Source organism: Strix uralensis, chromosome 6 (genome assembly GCF_047716275.1).
Source record: "Strix uralensis isolate ZFMK-TIS-50842 chromosome 6, bStrUra1, whole genome shotgun sequence".
Classification (NCBI taxonomy): Eukaryota; Metazoa; Chordata; class Aves; order Strigiformes; family Strigidae; genus Strix; species Strix uralensis.
The window spans coordinates 27,645,385-27,662,141 of NC_133977.1; the positions used below are offsets into that span (position 1 = coordinate 27,645,385).

A 16,757-nucleotide genomic window follows, 5' to 3' on the forward strand; every position below is an offset into this window, starting at 1 on the left:
CGCTGGCGCCGCGCGCATGCGCAGCCCGCCCCGCGGCGGGGAGGGCCCGGCCGCGCATGCGCCGCGGCAGGGACGGGGTGAGGCGGAGCGCTCTGCGCAGACGCGCCTTAGGCCGCGGCCCCTGCGCCGGAAGAGGAAGGCGCGCGGCAGCACTCGGCTCAGCGGCGGTGCTGCGGCCTCCGCTCCGGTCACCGCACCCGGCCTCGCTGCAGCCGGGCGTCCCGGAGGGCACCGGTCCTACGCCCCCCCGAGCGGCCCCGGCACCCGTCAGCCACCGGAGGGGACCCGGTCTCGGAGCCGGCCCGGCACCCCCTGCCCTGGGGGTGGGCGGGATGGAGCTCGACGGGCTGCTGCTGGACGAGGAGGGCACCTTCTCCCTCAGCGGGTTCCAGGAGTTCACGGTGAGTCCCCCCGGGGCACCTCTGGTGGTTCCCGGTGTCCCCGGCCCACCCTGTCCCCCCGCCTGCGTGTGGGGCGTGCCCCCCTAATCCCCGGCCGTGGGCAACGCCGTGTGCCCGCATGCCCGGGCCCCTGGCTGGGTGCCTGGGTGGTCTGCCGGGCCCGGTGTACCCCTAAGCTGGGTTGGGGTGCGGAGCACTCTGGGCGTTTCTCACATTTCCCCTGTCTGCCCCCAGTTCCTGCCCAGACACCAGCAGCTGAGCGAGAGAGTGCGGAAGCGGCTCTATTATGGCTGGGACAAAGACTGCAGCCTGGATAATCTCTCCAGCCCTGTAGCAGGTGGGTTGCTCAGTGTCCCCAGATGGGAATGCTGAGTCAAGAGGTTTGGAAGTAGCCCAGGGGCTGAGACCAGCAAGTCAGCCGCTCACTCCCCAGCGCCAAATCCCACCCCTGCCCAGCCTTCCTCGCGCTGCACAGCGCAGCAGGCAGGGTGCCAGAGCCTCATGGCTCCTGCTCTCTGTTTTATTGCCCTGTCTGGCCCACTGCTGCATTTTTGGCACCTCGCTGGTGTGCAGAGGCCTTTAGGTTGCTTGCGAATTCTTTGGCAGTGAAAGTTGTGTCCCTGTCCCTGATGAAAGGTGTATTGGACAACTTCTTGTGCTCTGCAAAGTACCGGGGAGTTTAACTTCTAGTTATGACCACCAAGGGGACAAGTTCCTGCTGTGTGTTTTCTGGATTGCATTTTTTTTTCCTGTTGAGTCAGTAGTGTTTGGGGGAGCAGAAAGATGCAGCTGGGTTGAGGCTGGGGATCTGGTGCAGGTGATAGTGGAGAGGAGTGGTCAAGGGCAAGCAGTGGTTTGCTGGAGGGCCTTCACAGTGTGGTTGTGTTAGCGTTAGCTGCATGCTCACACAGCTTGTGGGGGGTGTTGAGTGGATAGGGCAGTGTGCTTGCATTCAGAACTCTTGTGATAGATTTGGGGAAATGTTCTGAAGTTGCCAAGAGGCTGCGTGTGACATACCTCATCGAGGAGGGGGATGCTGGGTGTGTGGTGACGGAGCAGGGCCAGGCAGGGCAGCCAGCTGCCTGTGCACTGCTGGGAGTCACGAGTTCTGACGGGGTGGTGCGAGGGAGGCACGTGGCTCATCTTTGGGGCTGGTGTCACACCCGGATGCGAAATGGGACTGTTCCACAGGATGCTACTAGTGTTGAAAGTTCAAAGGGCACATTCATGGGAGAAGACTCTGTTGAGGGCTATTAACTATAAAGACTGCCTTGCACCCAGGAAATGCCTCGGCTCCCGCAGCTGGGGGTGAGAGCGATGCACAGAGAATATCCCTGTGGGTTTATATGCTCTCACAGCCTTCCTTCACCAGCTCTATCAGCTGCTGTCAAAAAGTGGGACCTAGGACTATGGCATCTGTCTTGGCACAGCTGTGCTCTTCCTACATGGTGAGTTTATGGCACTGCTCTTCAGATGACATAAAAGCAGTTGTGGGGAGAGTCCAGAGTAGCAGGAGAACCTGGAAAAGGTCTTTGGCATCAGGGGCCAGTCGCAGGAGGCAATATGGGGCTGGCTGAGGTGAGAGGTTGCAAAGTGAATTTCTTCCTTCTGGAGAGGAGGAACCATAACCGCACTCAGCGTGCCGTGACTGTGAGATGGGGACAGTGATCAGCTGCTCTCTGTGCCCTCTAGGGCAGGACATATTGTCATGGGTTGGATTTGTGGCCTGAAGAATTAAGTTTCATGTCAGGATAGAGCCTGGGTAGCCTCATTCACTTTCCATCACTTAGGGCATCTCTGCTGCCTCTGTAGTGGCTGGTGTGGTGGCATGAGGGTGGCCAAGCAGGGCAGAGAGAGCAGCAGCAGTGTGAGAGCCTGGAGCTGTGTCTGCCTGGATGTGGATCCTAGTGGTGCTGTGGCTTGAATGACCTAGGGGAGGTCCCTTCGAGTGGCGTGTTTCTGAGCTTGGTGACTGCTGTTGGGCAAATAATTCCTGTGGGACTGCACATGTTCTCTTAGTTGCTGGAGAGACATGGAAAAGAGGGATGTGGAGAGAAGAGGTGGTGGGGTGATGCTTCCCTTGGGAGCTGGAAACACAAGGCTGCTGGTTCAACCTCTGCACTCAACTCTGTCGACCAAGAGTAAAAAAAAAAAAGCAACAAAAGGGAGCTGGAGTTGCTTGTCAAACACTTCTCACCAGGCATCAGACTGTAGTGCTGTTTGGGATGCTCCCAGCTGGCCCTATTGCATTGAGAAGTGAGGTGGGAACTGCTGAAGCCATCTGCCAGCATCTGTCAGTCTCTGGCCTTTTCAGTGCTTGAATGCTGAGGCACGTTCATAAGTGTGGGGGAAATGGGCTGAGATCAGCTGCAGTTATACCATATCGCTGCTTCCATACCATATTAGTGCCTTTGGACTCCTGCTTACATGAATACACTGTCCATAATTGTCTCTGGGACACTGGGGCTGTGGTCTAGGGGAAGCTGGATCAGTGCTGATGAGCTCTGGAGGAGGAGGATGATGCTTGTTGGAGGGGAGCAAAGGACTGGGAAGACGTGATGTTGGCGTCAGGTCCTAGAAAGCCTCCGAAAGGGCTGCTTGAGGCCCTGCAGGGTGAAGGGAGAGCGTTAGCCTCTCTGCAGCTGACTGCTGGTAACTCCCTGTGACGCAGACAAGCTAATCTGGATCTGACACTGCTGCTGGGCCTTGGACACTCACATCCTCGTCCTGCTTTGGTCTGGCTGTCATGCCTATTTGTTTGTTCCTCCCTCATCCGTGACTTTGGATAAGGCCTGTCCTACCTTCATAGTTTAAATTAAACTTGAGGGGCTGAGCAAACAATGGGCTTGTGGGGAGAAGGGGAGAGGTGGGGGTGGACTGTGCCATATGGGGCTGAACCTTTTTGCTGCTTTTTTGTCCTAGATATTGCCGTGGAATTGCTGCAGAAAGTGGCTCCCAGCCCTATCCGCAGACTCCAGAAGAAATATGTGTCTCGTGTATCTCGGTAAGAAGCAAAACCTGCCTCTTCATGTCTCATGTCAGAACTAGGAGCTCTGGTCTCACCTATGACTCATTTCTGTCCCCTGGGCCAGCACTGGCTTTGTGCTTAGGACTGATGAGTGTCAAAGAGGAGCTGGGGACAGGTGGCAAGGCCAGCAGTCACAGTGACTTCCAGTCAGGCCCACTTCAGGTTCATCCTGCTCTCTGGGGTGCAGGGGTGCTCTTGTTACTGGGAGTCTGTACTGGCTGGATCTGCAGCTCACTGGGTGGCCAGGTCTGAACCCTGGGTCTGCTCTTGGCAGCCAAGCCCTCGCAGCATGCCGGACTGCAGGCAGGGCTGCTCGGTTTGGAGCTGGCTGTGCCTGGGAACAGGAGCCAGGACTTTCTGTTCTCCACCCTGTGTCCCTTGTGCTTTCTCTTGCTGCAGCTCAGGACAGCTGGCATGGATCTGGCAAGGCTGGGATGTATCTAGCTGTCTGTTTACTAAACCCCCCCACTACCTACATGGGGAGGGAGCAGCCAAGTTGTGCCATGGTGGCTGGGATGTTTGGAGCACACAGATAACCTTCAGGTTGGTTCTTGGCCTGTCCCATAGGGAAGCTTGCATCTCGCCCTGCTCCATGATGCTGGCACTGGTTTACATTGAGAGACTCCGGCACCGGAACCCTGAATACCTCCAGCAGATCTCTTCTTCAGACCTCTTCCTGATCTCCATGGTGAGCAGTGTGGGCTTGGGGGGGTCACTGGTTTGGAGGGAGGCCTGGAGGAATGCAGGGAGGACTGAGATCCTGTCCTTTGTGCTGCTTTTAGATGGTTGCTAGTAAGTACCTGTATGATGAGGGTGAGGAGGAGGAGGTGTTCAACGACGAGTGGGGAGCAGCAGGGAAGGTGGACGTCCAGACCATGAACACACTGGAGATGAACTTCCTGAGTGCCATTGTAAGTGGGGCTGTCACTGTGGCCAACTATTTCACAGAGTGGGGCAAAGGAGGTGTTGAGGGGAGTCTGGATTTCTGGTTTTCCACCACGTACTCCCATGAAGGAATAGAGAAGGATGTGTCTGGGTGCTGGGTGGCCTGCCCTGACTGTGCTGACCTTTCACTGCTGTCCCCACAGGACTGGAGTCTCTACACAGATCCCCGGGAGCTGTTTGAAGTGCTGAGCTGGCTGGAAGGACGGTAGGTGTGTGGAGTGGGGGTGAGCCTTTCATCCGCCTTGCAGCCCCAGCTTTGCCCCTGCTCAGAGCTAGCCCTGCTGCAGTGAAATAAAAGGTTGAGGTACCCATGAGCCTTTGCTAGGCTCTGCAGCTCCCTTCCACAGACCTTGAGCGGGGTCTTCTCCAAGCCTGCCTGGACTGAAGCCTCTGATGGGGAAGGTCCATGCCACATCTACCATTCCCTTTTTTTTTTTTCCTGCAGCGTGGCAGAAAAGCAGGGCATGTGGCGTGGCTGGTTCACCTACACAGATCTGTGTGTCCTCATGGAGCAGTCCATGTGGCAGCATGTTCTGGGCCAGTTCTACCAGCAAGTGGTGAAGGTAAGGGCCTGGGACAGCAGTTACTTGCAAGAACATGGGACCCAGCAGGCTGTGGGTTTGGATCAGGACCCTCTTTACCACTGGGAGCAGCAGCTTGTTTTGTTTCCTGTTGGAAAGGGAAACTTTCAGAAGCCAGAAGATGCTGATGTGCAGCCTGAGGCACTGCAGCCTGGGGGTGGGTTAGTCTGTGTCTTGTGCTGGACCACAGCCCCACAATTCGTGGTGGTGGCATGGAGGGAACTGGGTGCTGGCTGGGGATTCAAACAGGAACTGTTTGGTGGTTCAGTTTTCGTTGAGGCATTTTGTTTTGTGGTATTTAGGCCCTGCTTTGACCAGGCTGTGTGCCACCCACCGGTAGCTGCGTGGCTGCCTGCTCCCCGGCACCTGGTAGTGGTGGTGCCAGTTGCTATTACGGCTGCTGGGTTGATGCGTGGCCACGCTGGGTCACAGCTAGCTGTGGGGGCTGCTGGGGGGGTCTGGGCTAACCATTGGCTTCTCTGCAGCTGGCCTGCCTCCTGGGCGTGGTGTACCTGACCGGTTTCGCGGCTGTCTTCGCCTCCGTCACTGTGGTGCACCGGTCCGTGTGCATGAGGAGTGTCAGCCCTGCGGCCCCCCGGCCTGTGCTGTTCCCTGAGGAGGGCAGTTGCCAGCTGGCTGCCCAGCCAGCCCCGGCCCCTGACCAGCCCCAGCCTGGGCTGCCTGACGTCTCTTCAGCCAGCAGCGCCCGTTGCCTGCGGGAGAATGAGATGACGGAGGAGCTGCGTCGTGGGGGTGTCACAGCGACTGCACTCTACCTGTGGGGCAGCGTGATGACTGCTCTGTCCTACCCAAAGGCGCCTGATCTAGCCCAACACAGGAGCCCTTTGCAAGGCCCCTTCCGGAGAGTACCCACCGCCTGTGAGAGATCTAACTGTACCGCCTCTGGCCAGCCTGGCCCCTCTGGACTCGCCGTGCTCCCCGCTCCTCTGGCGCTCCACTGCCATGCCTGCTCAGCTGCTGCGGGCCCCACATGGGATGCAGCCCCTGGTCGCAAGGACTGGCTGGACCCCCTGGGGCTGAGCCAGTGCTCCTTGCACACTGCCATGGATCTTGGTAGAATCAAGAGCTTCATTTTTCCCAGCTAGGAGCACGGGGCAGCAGCCCCTTTCCTCTTCCCTCCTAGTGTGACACAACTCACTTCCTTGCACTTCTGGGACCCCTGATCCCTGGGGCCACATGGGGCTGGAGGCTCCTGCGTTACTTCCAAACCAGCATTTGTGTATCCCCACCCAGGGCAGGAGTGTCTGTCACTTTTAGGGCTGCTGGGACAGGTTGGGGCAGAGTTGGCTTGCTTTTGAGGTGCTGGAGGGTAGAAATGGGTTGCCCTTGGGGTGGGGTGCTAGGGCAAGGGGGGTGTTGGACCTCTTCCTACAGTGAGTGGGTGGCCCTTGGTGGTGCTGGGCATAGGTGGAGTGTGGGATGTAGGATGCTGGGGCTGTGTGTGTGCAGGGTGGAGGGGCTGGGGCAGTGACCCCAGTGGGGGGGTTAGGGTGCCTGGTTTAGGGGAGAGGAGGTTGAAGCAGGTAGCTGTGAGCAGCCTGAGCTGGCTGGCCATAGCAGCAGTTCCCCTTGGGGACTGCTGGCCACTTCTTGGGAGGTGTGAGGGTCACACCAAGAGGGGACCCTGATGTGGCTGTGCCCTGCTGGGCTTGGAGGTGGTGAGGTGTGGTTAAGGCTGAGCTTCCTTATCCTGCTTGTGTTGAGTGTTTTGAAACTGGGGTGCTCTGTGACCCCATCCCAAACCCCAGCTGTCTGTGGCTGTGAGCAAACAGTGCCTGACTGCTCCTCAGGGTGGAGAGAAGGCACCTTGTCTTGCTGACCAGCCCAGCTCATTGTGCCCCTTCTTTTTACTGCGGATTTTACACCTGTTTTTTCACTCTTTTGTAGATGCAAAATCTCTTCCAATAAAAGTAGTTCTTGCTGTGCACCTGCCTTGTCCTGCTGAGCTGCTCCGTGCCGGCAGCGTGCCTCCCCCGCTGCGGAGCCCCATTGATGCAGCTCTCTGAGCCGCTCTGCAAGGCAGACCCTGCCTGCTGCAAGTGAGCTCAGGAGCACTGTGAGGCCTGGTGACAGGAGGGATGTTGGATCTGGTGCCTAGGGAAGGCAGGAGCAGCGGGAGAGAGGAGGTTCCCCATCCTTGGGAATGCGTGGTCTCCACTGCTCTTTGCTCTCCGAAGTCTGTCCAGTTAATGAGTGAGCCCTGAGAAGCAAGGGCTTAGCAGGGTCACCGTTGTGGTTGCTGGCACAGCCACCTCTGCCCTGGGACAAAAACATGAGCATCCTCTGCCTGTGCTCCCTTGGGAGCCTTCCCAGCCAAGCGGGCAGCTCTTGGCCCTGGCATCCTTGTCCAGTGGCAGGATTCAGTGCCCTCCTAGGAGCATGGGGGATGTGGTAGACCCTGTCCTGGTGTGGACACAATGCCCACAGGGGAATGGCAGGACCTGGGAGGGGTCTGTGCAGCTTTTAACAGACTCTTCAGGCCTGATGGTGAGGAAGGGCTGGACCAGGAGGGCAGAGGGGTGCGGTGCTGGGGAGGAAGAAGCATGGGCCGGGCACGCTGGAGCTGGAGGATGCTGCTGGGGGGCACAGACACACAGGAAGAGGTGTCCGTGCTGTGGCCCACCTGGTCCCTGCCCCGTGTACCACAAGAGGCAGTGATGGGACCTGGGCTGGGGGCAGCTGGCACTGCACCAGTGTCCTGGCTGTGGGTGGCTGTCACTTGGCCCTTGCAGTGACAACCCAGGGTGACACTTGCATTCCTGGCTGCAAGGGCAGGTTACTCACCAACTCGAGTTAATCGCTAACCCTGGGGCAGCTCCTGCAGAAGGTGGAAGTTCAGCTGTGCGAGGGCTGTGAGGAGCCCTTGGGGTAGGTGTGGAGGGGCAACCTGTCCATCCCCTCTGCACGGCAAACAGGAGCAGTGCGGGGAGGCAGCAGCATGAATGGGGGCCACTGCGGAGCATCTGGTACCAGGAGCCCTGTGCTTGTATCCTGCTCCCTGCAGAAGATGTGCTCCTGGATGCTGAGCTGCTGCTTAGCCCTTCAGGTAAGGGTGGGACCATAGTGAGCGGCCAGAGAGATGGGGTGATGGGGAAGAGGGCTGGGATCCTTGCAGGTGGCAGGGCAGGGGCCGCATCCTGCCAGGCAAGGGGTGAGTGGGGCTCTGGCCAGGGTGTGCTGGGAGGGGAGTGGGCAGTGGTGGGCGCTGCCCAGGGGGTGTCAGTGAGCACTCAGGGACCCACTCGGGGAGCTGGGCACAGGGGGCTGCAGCTCTGGGTGCTACAGGGAGTCACAAGCACCCCCTCTCTTCCTCGCACAGCACCTGGCCGTGCAGGCCTCCTTGCTCTGCATCTTCCACCTCCTCCTGCTGCCCACGCTGCCTGAGGAGCTGCCCCATGCCCAGGCCATCAGCGAGCTGCTGGCACGCAGCCTCTTTGCCTGTGGCATCTCCACGGTGCTGCAGACCACCCTGGGGAGCCGGTGAGCAAGGGGGGCAAAGGGAATGCAGCTGTTGCCAGGAGGAGGGTGATGCCGTGGCAGTGCATGTCTGCCCCCTCCTAGGCTGTGGGAAGATAGGCTTTGCTGGAGGTGGGAAGGGGCACGAGGGCAACCCCTTGCCCTGCATCTCTGCACAGTTGTCCCCTCCCTGCCATCACTGCATCCTCCTCTCTCACATGTCCCTCTAGCAAAACTGCTGTGCTTTCCCTGTAGCTCCTCGCTGCCTTGCTCCAGCATCATTCGCAGCTCCTCCAGACCTCCCGGTGCCTGTGCTGCCCATGCCCCATGCAGGGGCTGGGTGTGTGCTTTGACAAAGCCCCTGACCTCTGCGCACAGCCTGTGTGCTGCTGCTTGGGATGTGCTAGGGCATATTTGGGATGTGAGGTGACCTCCTGCCACTTTGGGGTTCTCATCTCCTTTCCTTCCCATCCCTCGCTCCTCTGGCAGCCAGGGCTTTGGGAGCAGCTCTGTCCCCTCTTTCCTCCTTAACGTGCCCTTGCTGTCCCCTTCCCCAGGCTGCCACTGGTCCAAATCCCATCCTTCGAGTACCTGGTCCCTGCCATGGTGCTGAGCTCCCACCTGTCCCTCAGTGCCGACATGGACAGGAACGGTGAGTACAGCGCAGGAGCCTGCGTCCCATGGGGCCTGGGCCATGCCAGCGCCAGGGGAACAGCAGTGACGAGGTGCCTGGCACACAGAGGAGGGATGAGGGGTAGCAAGGGGTCCTGCCTGCTGGCCCCTCTGGTGATGGTGCACAGCACCCTACTCACCCCTGAGCGCACCCACAATTCATCTGGTTGTCTCCCCAGGGTCAGGGCTTAAGGGGATGGGGATGCTGGCACACTGGCCCTTCTCCAGCCAGCAGCCTCTGCCCTGCATGCTCTTGGACCCAGCTCCAGAAGCCCAGCATCTACATGCATCATATCCCTCTGAAATTCCCTTCCAGGCACGGTGGTGGCCAGTCCCTGCCCTTCACCCCACTGCACTGCTGCAGGCAGCCGGGCTGCCTCACTGCAAGAGGTGGGTGATTCTGCACTGGGCTGGGGGGTCCCCATCCTGCTCTACCAACACCTCAGTTGTCACCCCATCCCTGCACCTCTAGTTCATTTTCCAGCCCTTCTGGGGATTGCCATGAATAGCGGGGCATAAGGGGATGTGCAAAGGCAACTGGGACCATGGTGTGTGTGGGTGCATGTTCCCCTGGGCCTGGGGTGAGCGGAGCATGGGGAACAAGTGATGCTACTGGGGCTGTGGGAGTGTGGCCAAGGGGAGGTGTTGGGCTGTTCTCCATGTATCCTGCCCCATGGGTCCCATCCTTTCCTCCTGCAGGTCTCTGGAGCCGTGCTGGTCTCTGGGCTGGTTCAGCTGGCACTGGGAGTGTCTGGTGTGTGTGGGTGGGCAGCCCAGCGCTGTGGGCCCATGGTCCTGGCCCCCAGCCTCTCCATCATTGGGCTGTCCACATACAAGGAGGCTGCTTTCTTCTGCTCCACTAACTGGGGGGTAGCGCTGCTGTATGTGAGCGTGAGGGCCACACTGGTGTGCAGCCCCTTTCCTGTGGGGACAGAAGTGGGGCCTCCCCATGGTGCATGGCACATGTTTGGGGCCCCATCACTGCTGCGTGGTGACCTGTGCTCCCTCTCCTAGGCTCATGCTCCTCGCTGTCACCTTCTCCCAGCACCTGGGGTCCTGCCGTCTGCCCTTCTGCACCTGGCCCCGGGCTCAGGGGGGCTCCATGGAGCTGTCTGTCCCCACCCTGCGCACGTTCTCGGTACTGTGGCTTGTCTGCCCCTGCTCCCTCTGCTGTGCCCAAGCTTCTCTCCTTAGTGTGGGGTTAGGTGGGCCAGAGCTGGGTGCTGGGAGCAGAGGCAGGGGTGAGAAGTGCTGGTGCAGCTCCCAGGGTGTGCATGCTGCTGGGGAAGTGCAGGAGACCTGCACTTGAGGGTGTTGGAGCAGCAGAGCCTCGGATGCTCCCTGCAGGGTTTCAGGGAGATGTGACATGGCTCCCTGGGAGAGGTGATAGGACAAGGACCTGCTGTCTGGGGCACAGCAGATGGGGTGCTGGCCAGGGGAGGAGGAGGGTCCCCTGCTGAGGGTCCCCTTGCTGCCTTGCAGGTACTGCTCCCGTTTGCTGGTGTCTGCATCGTCTGTGCCATCCTTAGTCACCTCCACATCCCTTGGGAATCACTGGACCTGGCCATGGCACAGCTGTCCTGGGCCAACAGCACCTTCCATGGCCCTTGGGTCCGCATCCCCTACGCAGGTGGGGGGCAGCAGGGCTGGGTGCAGCCATCCGCCTTCGGCCAGGGCCTCTATCACCTGTCCCTTCTCCCTCCACTACAGGCGAGTGGGGGTGGCCGCTTCTCACCCCCCGGGTGCTGGCAGTGGGCATCGCCATGGCCATCAACTGCAGCATGAACTCGGTGGGCTGCTACGTGCTGTGCGGGAGGCTGCTGCGAGCCCCCAGGCTGCCCCCCTATGCCTGCAACCGGGGACTCTGCACGGAAGGGCTGGGCAGCCTCCTGGCAGGGCTGCTGGGCACCCCGGGGGGCACAGCCACCAGCATCGCCAATGCCTGCGCCACTGGCCTCACACAGGTATGCCTGGGGTGGGGTGGAGGAAGGTCTGCAAGGGATGGGAGGCAGTGGAGCAGGAGGTGTGGGGGACCTGTAGCACCCAAGCTGTCACTGAGCCAGCACTGCAAAAGGCAGGTCTGTATGGCTAGATGGGGGGACAGAGTGGGGGGTGATGCTCCCTATCCTCACTTTTCTGTCTTTTCTGCCAGGCTGGCTCTCTCCTCTCGGTGCAAGTAAGCGCCCTGGCATGCGTGGTGCTGGGCATGTCCCCGAGGCTGGCAGGGCTCCTCACCCGCATCCCGCTGGCGGTTCATGGTGGGTTCCCTGCCCTTCCCCTGTGCTGTGGTACCTGCAGCCTGCCTGGCACTGCCTGACTCCTGCCCCCTCGCAGGAGGGGTGCTCTGTGTCACCTATGCCGTGGCTGTGGGCACGGGGATCTCCTACTTCCAGTATGCAGACATTGACTCAGGGAGGAACATCTTCATCGTCGGCTTCACCATGTTCATGGCACTGCTGGTGCCGCGGTGGTTCAGTGCGGCTCCGGCTCACCTGACCACAGGTATTGGGGACATTCCCCAGGAGAGGCAAAGCCTCAGGCCCCGTGACATGGTGACCACACATCTCTGATGTCCGGGGAGGCTGAGTTGGCTCATGTCAGCAGGCAGCTCCCTCTCTAACCTCTGGATCTGCTGTGGCAGCTCCTGCCCCTTCCCCGCTGCTGGGCTGGGCCATCCTGGGTGATTCTGACACTGTCCCCATAGGCTGGGTGCCTTTGGACCTCCTCTTCCTCTCTCTGCTCATGGTACCTGTCTTCTTAACTGGCTTCTTGTCATTTTTCCTGGAGAACACAGTCTCAGGTGAGTGGCTGCTCTAGGTGCTCTGTGTGAGCTTCTGCTCTGAGGGCTGGATCTGGCCACGGGACTGTCCCTGAACCCCTGGCTCTGCCTCCAGGCAGCCCTGCTGGGGGTCCCGGGGCTGGGAGGGTGAGGCTGGAGGAAGGGGCTCCTATCTCACTACCCGCTGCCCTGCTTGCAGGAACCCTGGAGGAGCGAGGGCTGCTCCAGTCTGAGCTGGCACTGCGAAAGGCTGAGGCAGGCAATCGCCACACTCGTGGAGAGAGGGGCGAAGCCAGCCAGGCATACGGGCTCCCTCCTGGGCTGAGGAGGCTGCTGCCGTCTTCCTACAGACCCTTCCCCTGCTGCTTCCTCTGCCCAGGGAATGAGGAGGAGAAGGAAGAGGAGGGCAGCTGTGCCACTGAGGAGGGGACTGCTGCCCCAGGGGAAGGGACACACCTGCTCCCCAAACCTGGCTCAGGGGAGCTGCAGCTGGCCAGGAGGCAGAGTGAGACAGAGATGCCCATGTGGCACACTGTGGCCTGACCCCACAGTGCAGGGACACCTCATGGGGGACTGGGGTTGTGCCCCCAAGGCAGCTTGTGAGCCACTGTGCTCCTTGTTTCTAAAGCCCACACGGACTGGAGGGGGCCTGCACTTCCACACTCCCAGCACGAACCCCATTTCCCTGCTTGGGAAGAGCTATAAAAACCTTCAACCAACTTTGGCCTTTCTAGGGGTTTCCTTTCCCTTTGCCTTGGAGATGCCAGCCCACCCTCCCCAGTGACCTGAGGACTGTGACTGTGAAGGGCATGGCCACATAGTGCCACTGCAGCTGGGGATAGGGGTGCCCCCAAAGCCCACCATCACCTTCAGGATGTGGCCAGGGAAGGGCTCAGTGCTTTGGCCAGCCCCAAAGGGCTGTTGCCCCAGGCTCTGCTCACCTGCTGACACAGCGCTCAGAAAGGGCTGGCTCTTCACCTCCTCACAGCCCTGTCCCAGCTGTGCCCATTGCCCCTCGATGCCTGTGGCACCAGGTGTATAGTAATGTCCTGGTTCTGGCACACCAGGATGCTCCAGGCTAGAAGTACAGCTCAGCTCAGTTCCCTAAAACAGTGAACCCCCTTCACCTCCAGCGGGTTGGTCCCAGCAGCGCTCACCACTTAACTGCCCCCCAGGTATTGCTCTTGTTGCTGAACCAGCCAGCAGCAGATTTCTCTGGGGAAGAAAACATCACCTTTGACCCCTGTGATTAAACTCAGCACCTGGGTTGTTTCCTGCTGCTGGCTGCTTATGCCAACTGCAGCAGAGTCTGCACCAGCCCCCCTTGCTGCTCCAAGCATTTGCAGCAGTTCAGAGTCCACTGGCAGGGCCCTGTGCTGCCTCCACCAGTCTGAACTGGCCTGCCAAAGCCCAGAACTGTAGTAGGAAAGGCTGGGGCTTTGCAGCCCTTGAGTGATGCAAGCTGACCCTGGGTGCAAGCTTGGAGGAAGGACAGACTTGGGCTGGGAGGATGATGGAGCTGGTCCATGGGAGTGACCTGCTCGGGCTGGACCAGATCTCCAGGTTGTGGCTGCTTTCTCCACTTGGTCCCAAGGAGCCCCCCAATGCCCAGGAACAGCCTGGCCTCACCCAGCCAACACCCCACCTGGGTCTTGCACCCCAACCCCTCCCTGCACTCCAGCTGTGCCCAAAGCCCAACTGGGACCCACACCCAAACCCTCCTGCACCCTAAACTAGCACTGCAACCCCATCTGTCCTGCACTGCAGAGCCCCGGCCTGCTCCCACCTCCCCTGGCACCCCCTTGCCATATAAAGCCTCTGGGGTGATCACCCTCCCCTGGCCCCACCCTGGGGGCGGCTGCAGCCTGCACGGTAGGGAGAGTGGGGGGGAGTGTGTGTGTGTGTGTGAATAAAGTGTAAAGGGAGGGGCACTGCATGGGTGCAGGGGGTAGCCTCAATGCATGGGGTGCAGGTGGGGGATCACAGTCAGCAATGTGTGGGGTGCTGAGGATGGGGGGGGGGGGATCAGTGTGGAGCAGGCTGGGTCATGCATGGTATCCACGGCCTCTGCCAGGCTGGCACAGCCCTGTTCTGTGGCGCCGTGTAGGCCCAGTCCCCAGGCGTGGGGGACAGGCACCTGCACCCCCAGCTATGCAGGGCCTGCTGGGGTGCAGCAGCCGAGTCCCAGCACAAGCCTGGGAGAGCAGTGGTGCAGGTGCATGCCCTGTGCCGTGCCTGCACGGGCACCCTGCAGCTGCTGGGGCCGAGGGACAGGAGCCCCCGCCTGCTGCTGCTTCTCCGGGCTGTACCATCGTGCCTGCAGCCCAGGGGCTGCCCCCAGCTGGGTGCTTGTACCAGGACATTTCGTAACAGGAGCGAGCGCAAAACAAAGTTTTAAGGCATTTCAGTCCCTATCGCTTGTGTGTCTTGGCCGTGGCACCTCCTGTGACAACTGGGGAAGTTCGAGAGGGACACGCCAGCTCGGGTCCCTTGTCAGCAGGCGAGGGAGCCAGAGCAGTCGCTCCCAGGGCCCTGAGGAAGTCCCAGCCATGGCCGTCTCCCCGTGCCCGTGGCCCGTGGCGCTGCACATCCCGGCATGCCCCGGCCCCGCCATGCTGCGGAAGAGAGCAGCATGCCGGGAGCCGTAGTCTGGCCCTCGCCTCCGGCCCGGCATCGTTCGCCGCTACAAAGCCCCTCGCCCCGACAGCCTTCGGCCTGGCGGCTGCTCTTGCCCTCGGGTAACTCCGCGGCTCCGCAGAGCCCCAGTCCTGCAGGCACCCCGGGGACGATGGGTCCCCGCGTGTTTGGCAGGGAGGAGCGGGAGGCAGCAGTGCTCGCGGTGTCGCGGGGTGCTGCCGGCACTCTGCCTGTGTCAGTGCAGGCAGGGGACGGCGTGTGGCTCACATGGAGCACTGGGATGGGGTGTCTGAGCAGGAGGAGGGCTGCAGTGTCCTGCTGCCAGTCCCGGTGCAAGCGGGGTAGTTTGAGTATTAATTTAGGCGTAGAGGTCTTGCTGTGTTAATGGCAGCAAGCACCGGATAATGCCGGGGAGGCAGCAGTTACATTACTGCGTGTCTGCTGATACATTTGGGGTGCTTAGTGTGAGCTGGGGTAGGAACTGCCCTGCACAGAGCTCCCCAAGATGCTCGCCCCAGCAGAGCTGCATGCATGTGCAGGGATGTGTGTGACCAGAGCTGGCTGAGCATCCTCACCTCCGGGCAGTGAGGTGGGGCTGGCATCATGGAGGGGCCAGCAGGAGCCAAGGGTCCCCGTAAGGCCACCCCAGGGACTGGACTCTTCCTGAGTGGGAGGTGAGGCAGAGACCTTATTGCTCTCTTGCAGATGGAGGGCTCTGAGGAGCTGGAGAGCAGCCTCTTGACACAGCCCTGGGCTTCTGTTTGCTTTGGCGAGTCTGCTTTTCTTGCCAAAGCGAGCTTCAGGGATACTGGCTACATATTGCTGATCTCTGACCTCAGCAGTGTCTGGTATGAGAGTGCAGACGCCGAGACTGTGAGACAAAGGTCCAAGGTGAGTGATTGGAAAGTCAGGGACCTCCTTTTCTCCTTGCAACAGCTGATGTCCCAGCATAAAATGCTTGGTGACACGGTGGCTGTTAGATCTGACAGAGCTTGGGTGCAAAAACCTGGCCTGGGAAGCCCCCAGGTGGCTCTGCCCAAGCGATCTCACCCCAGTTGGCTGAGCACCCTCCTCCTGGGAGAGTGGACCAGGCTATTTAGCATGCCCAGGGCAGCCAGGTGTTCACTGGGGCTGCATGCTGAGGCCAGCACACTCATTTCACTAGTGGGTTGTTTGGGCAGCTAGTTTCCCCAGGATCAGTGTACTAAGGAGCTTGAAACAAGGCTGCCTTCCCACCAGTGACAGAGAGACTCCTGTTCATGTTCACAGTCAGGCACAAGTTCTCTTGGGATGTCCTGTCAGCACAGCCCCCAAAACACATGGGGCCATGCCTCATCCCCTCACCCTAGCCTGTGTGCCCAGACCCTCATGTGCCACCCCTACCTGCCATGTCCCGCTGTCACAGAATGGCTGTGCTGAGCAGCTGGTGGCAGGAGAGGTGGGCATGCGGTGGCAGCCATCCCCCAGCTCTGGCAGGTGAGCTGAGCTGTGACAGCTCTCAGCCAGCCTGTGACACTCGTGGTGGCATGTGGGGCAGATGTGCTAGTGGAGCCCATCGCACCCTGCCTACCAGCTGGGCTCTCCTGGACTGGCAGGGCAGGGGGGCCTTCCCAGCTTGGCTGGCCTGGGAGAACCAGTGGGGAATGTCCTGTTGTGGAGCTGGAAGCTGAGGCCCAGGGGTGGCTTTTTGCAGCGCTGGCACACTCAGAAGTAGTTTGGCTCCTTCTGTGCTGGAGTTTCTGCTGCTTTTTTCCCAGGGCTGAGCTCCCTGGGGAGTTGCTGTACCCCTAACCTTGCCTTTCCCCAGGAGCTGAACAAGCGGTTGACAGTCCACGTGTCCTCCTTCCTACACCGCTTGCGCAACCTGGTGTGCCCCTTGCTGACAGGGGAGCCGGACACCACCACCTCCTTCTCCTGCCACCGCACTGCCAGTGGCCTCAAGCTGCACATGAAGAGCGATCTCTCAGGACTGCCCTTGTACTGGGACTTCCACTGCTGCCCCGCTCCTGTGGAGATGGTGAGTGAAGCTGCAGAGAATTTGGAGAGGGGGAGGGCCAAAATTAAGGATTGTCTCCTAATGCTTGGAGGCTTTTGGGTGGTCTCAGGCCGTGCTGGTGGCTCTCAGGTGCCTGGCTCTGCCTGCTGCCCCTCCTGAGGTTCACTGTCCCAGTTTCTTCCCACTGAGGCTTTGGCACCTTGGTTGGTGCCTTGCAGCGAGGCAGGGTCAGCCCAGCGCA

General features: G+C 60.4%; 3 protein-coding genes across 5 annotated transcripts in view; all 3 read left to right on the plus strand.

Annotated features, from left to right (window-relative positions):
- Positions 1 to 107: 107 nt before the first annotated feature.
- On the plus strand, positions 108 to 6,903 carry CNPPD1 (cyclin Pas1/PHO80 domain containing 1). The gene is made up of 8 exons (XM_074873427.1): positions 108 to 401; positions 636 to 738; positions 3,324 to 3,405; positions 3,997 to 4,117; positions 4,212 to 4,340; positions 4,518 to 4,579; positions 4,820 to 4,937; positions 5,441 to 6,903. The coding sequence occupies exons 1-8, from the start codon at positions 333 to 335 to the stop codon at positions 6,059 to 6,061; spliced, it is 1,305 nt and encodes a 434-aa protein (XP_074729528.1). The 5' UTR covers positions 108 to 332; the 3' UTR covers positions 6,062 to 6,903.
- Positions 6,904 to 6,983: 80 nt separating this feature from the next.
- On the plus strand, positions 6,984 to 12,602 carry SLC23A3 (solute carrier family 23 member 3). Of its 2 annotated transcripts, XM_074873424.1 has the most exons (12): positions 6,984 to 8,022; positions 8,296 to 8,456; positions 8,990 to 9,084; positions 9,421 to 9,494; positions 9,804 to 9,985; positions 10,119 to 10,242; positions 10,587 to 10,734; positions 10,815 to 11,068; positions 11,257 to 11,362; positions 11,439 to 11,606; positions 11,809 to 11,904; positions 12,083 to 12,602. In XM_074873424.1, exons 1-12 carry the CDS (start codon positions 7,915 to 7,917, stop codon positions 12,424 to 12,426), a joined length of 1,860 nt encoding a protein of 619 aa, XP_074729525.1. In that variant the 5' UTR covers positions 6,984 to 7,914; the 3' UTR covers positions 12,427 to 12,602. The 2 variants fall into 2 exon arrangements, with proteins under 2 accessions (XP_074729525.1, XP_074729526.1); XM_074873425.1 differs by lacking the exon at positions 8,296 to 8,456 and having other exon boundaries at positions 7,932 to 8,022.
- A 1,951-nt stretch (positions 12,603 to 14,553) lies between these two features.
- Positions 14,554 to 16,757, plus strand: part of NHEJ1 (non-homologous end joining factor 1) — a 48,397-nt gene continuing 46,193 nt past the window's right edge. For both annotated transcript variants that reach the window (XR_012629380.1, XM_074872298.1), the window contains exons 1-3: positions 14,554 to 14,621; positions 15,226 to 15,411; positions 16,328 to 16,537. Coding sequence is in view for 1 of the 2 variants with exons in the window: in XM_074872298.1 (XP_074728399.1) it covers positions 15,226 to 15,411; positions 16,328 to 16,537 (396 nt within the window). In the remaining variant the exon portion in view is untranslated. The remainder of the gene's footprint in view (positions 14,622 to 15,225; positions 15,412 to 16,327; positions 16,538 to 16,757) is intronic.

Excerpts from the sequence above, each read along its gene's own strand:
- CNPPD1 (XM_074873427.1), top strand. The coding sequence starts at position 333 with ATGGAGCTCGACGGGCTGCTGCTGGACGAGGAGGGCACCTTCTCCCTC. Across the intron at positions 402-635 it reads GCGGGTTCCAGGAGTTCACG|TTCCTGCCCAGACACCAGCA; the intron begins GTGAGTCCCCCC and ends GTCTGCCCCCAG. Across the intron at positions 3,406-3,996 it reads TATGTGTCTCGTGTATCTCG|GGAAGCTTGCATCTCGCCCT; the intron begins GTAAGAAGCAAA and ends CCTGTCCCATAG.
- SLC23A3 (XM_074873424.1), top strand. The coding sequence starts at position 7,915 with ATGAATGGGGGCCACTGCGGAGCATCTGGTACCAGGAGCCCTGTGCTT. Across the intron at positions 8,023-8,295 it reads GCTGCTGCTTAGCCCTTCAG|CACCTGGCCGTGCAGGCCTC; the intron begins GTAAGGGTGGGA and ends TTCCTCGCACAG. Across the intron at positions 11,363-11,438 it reads CATCCCGCTGGCGGTTCATG|GAGGGGTGCTCTGTGTCACC; the intron begins GTGGGTTCCCTG and ends GCCCCCTCGCAG.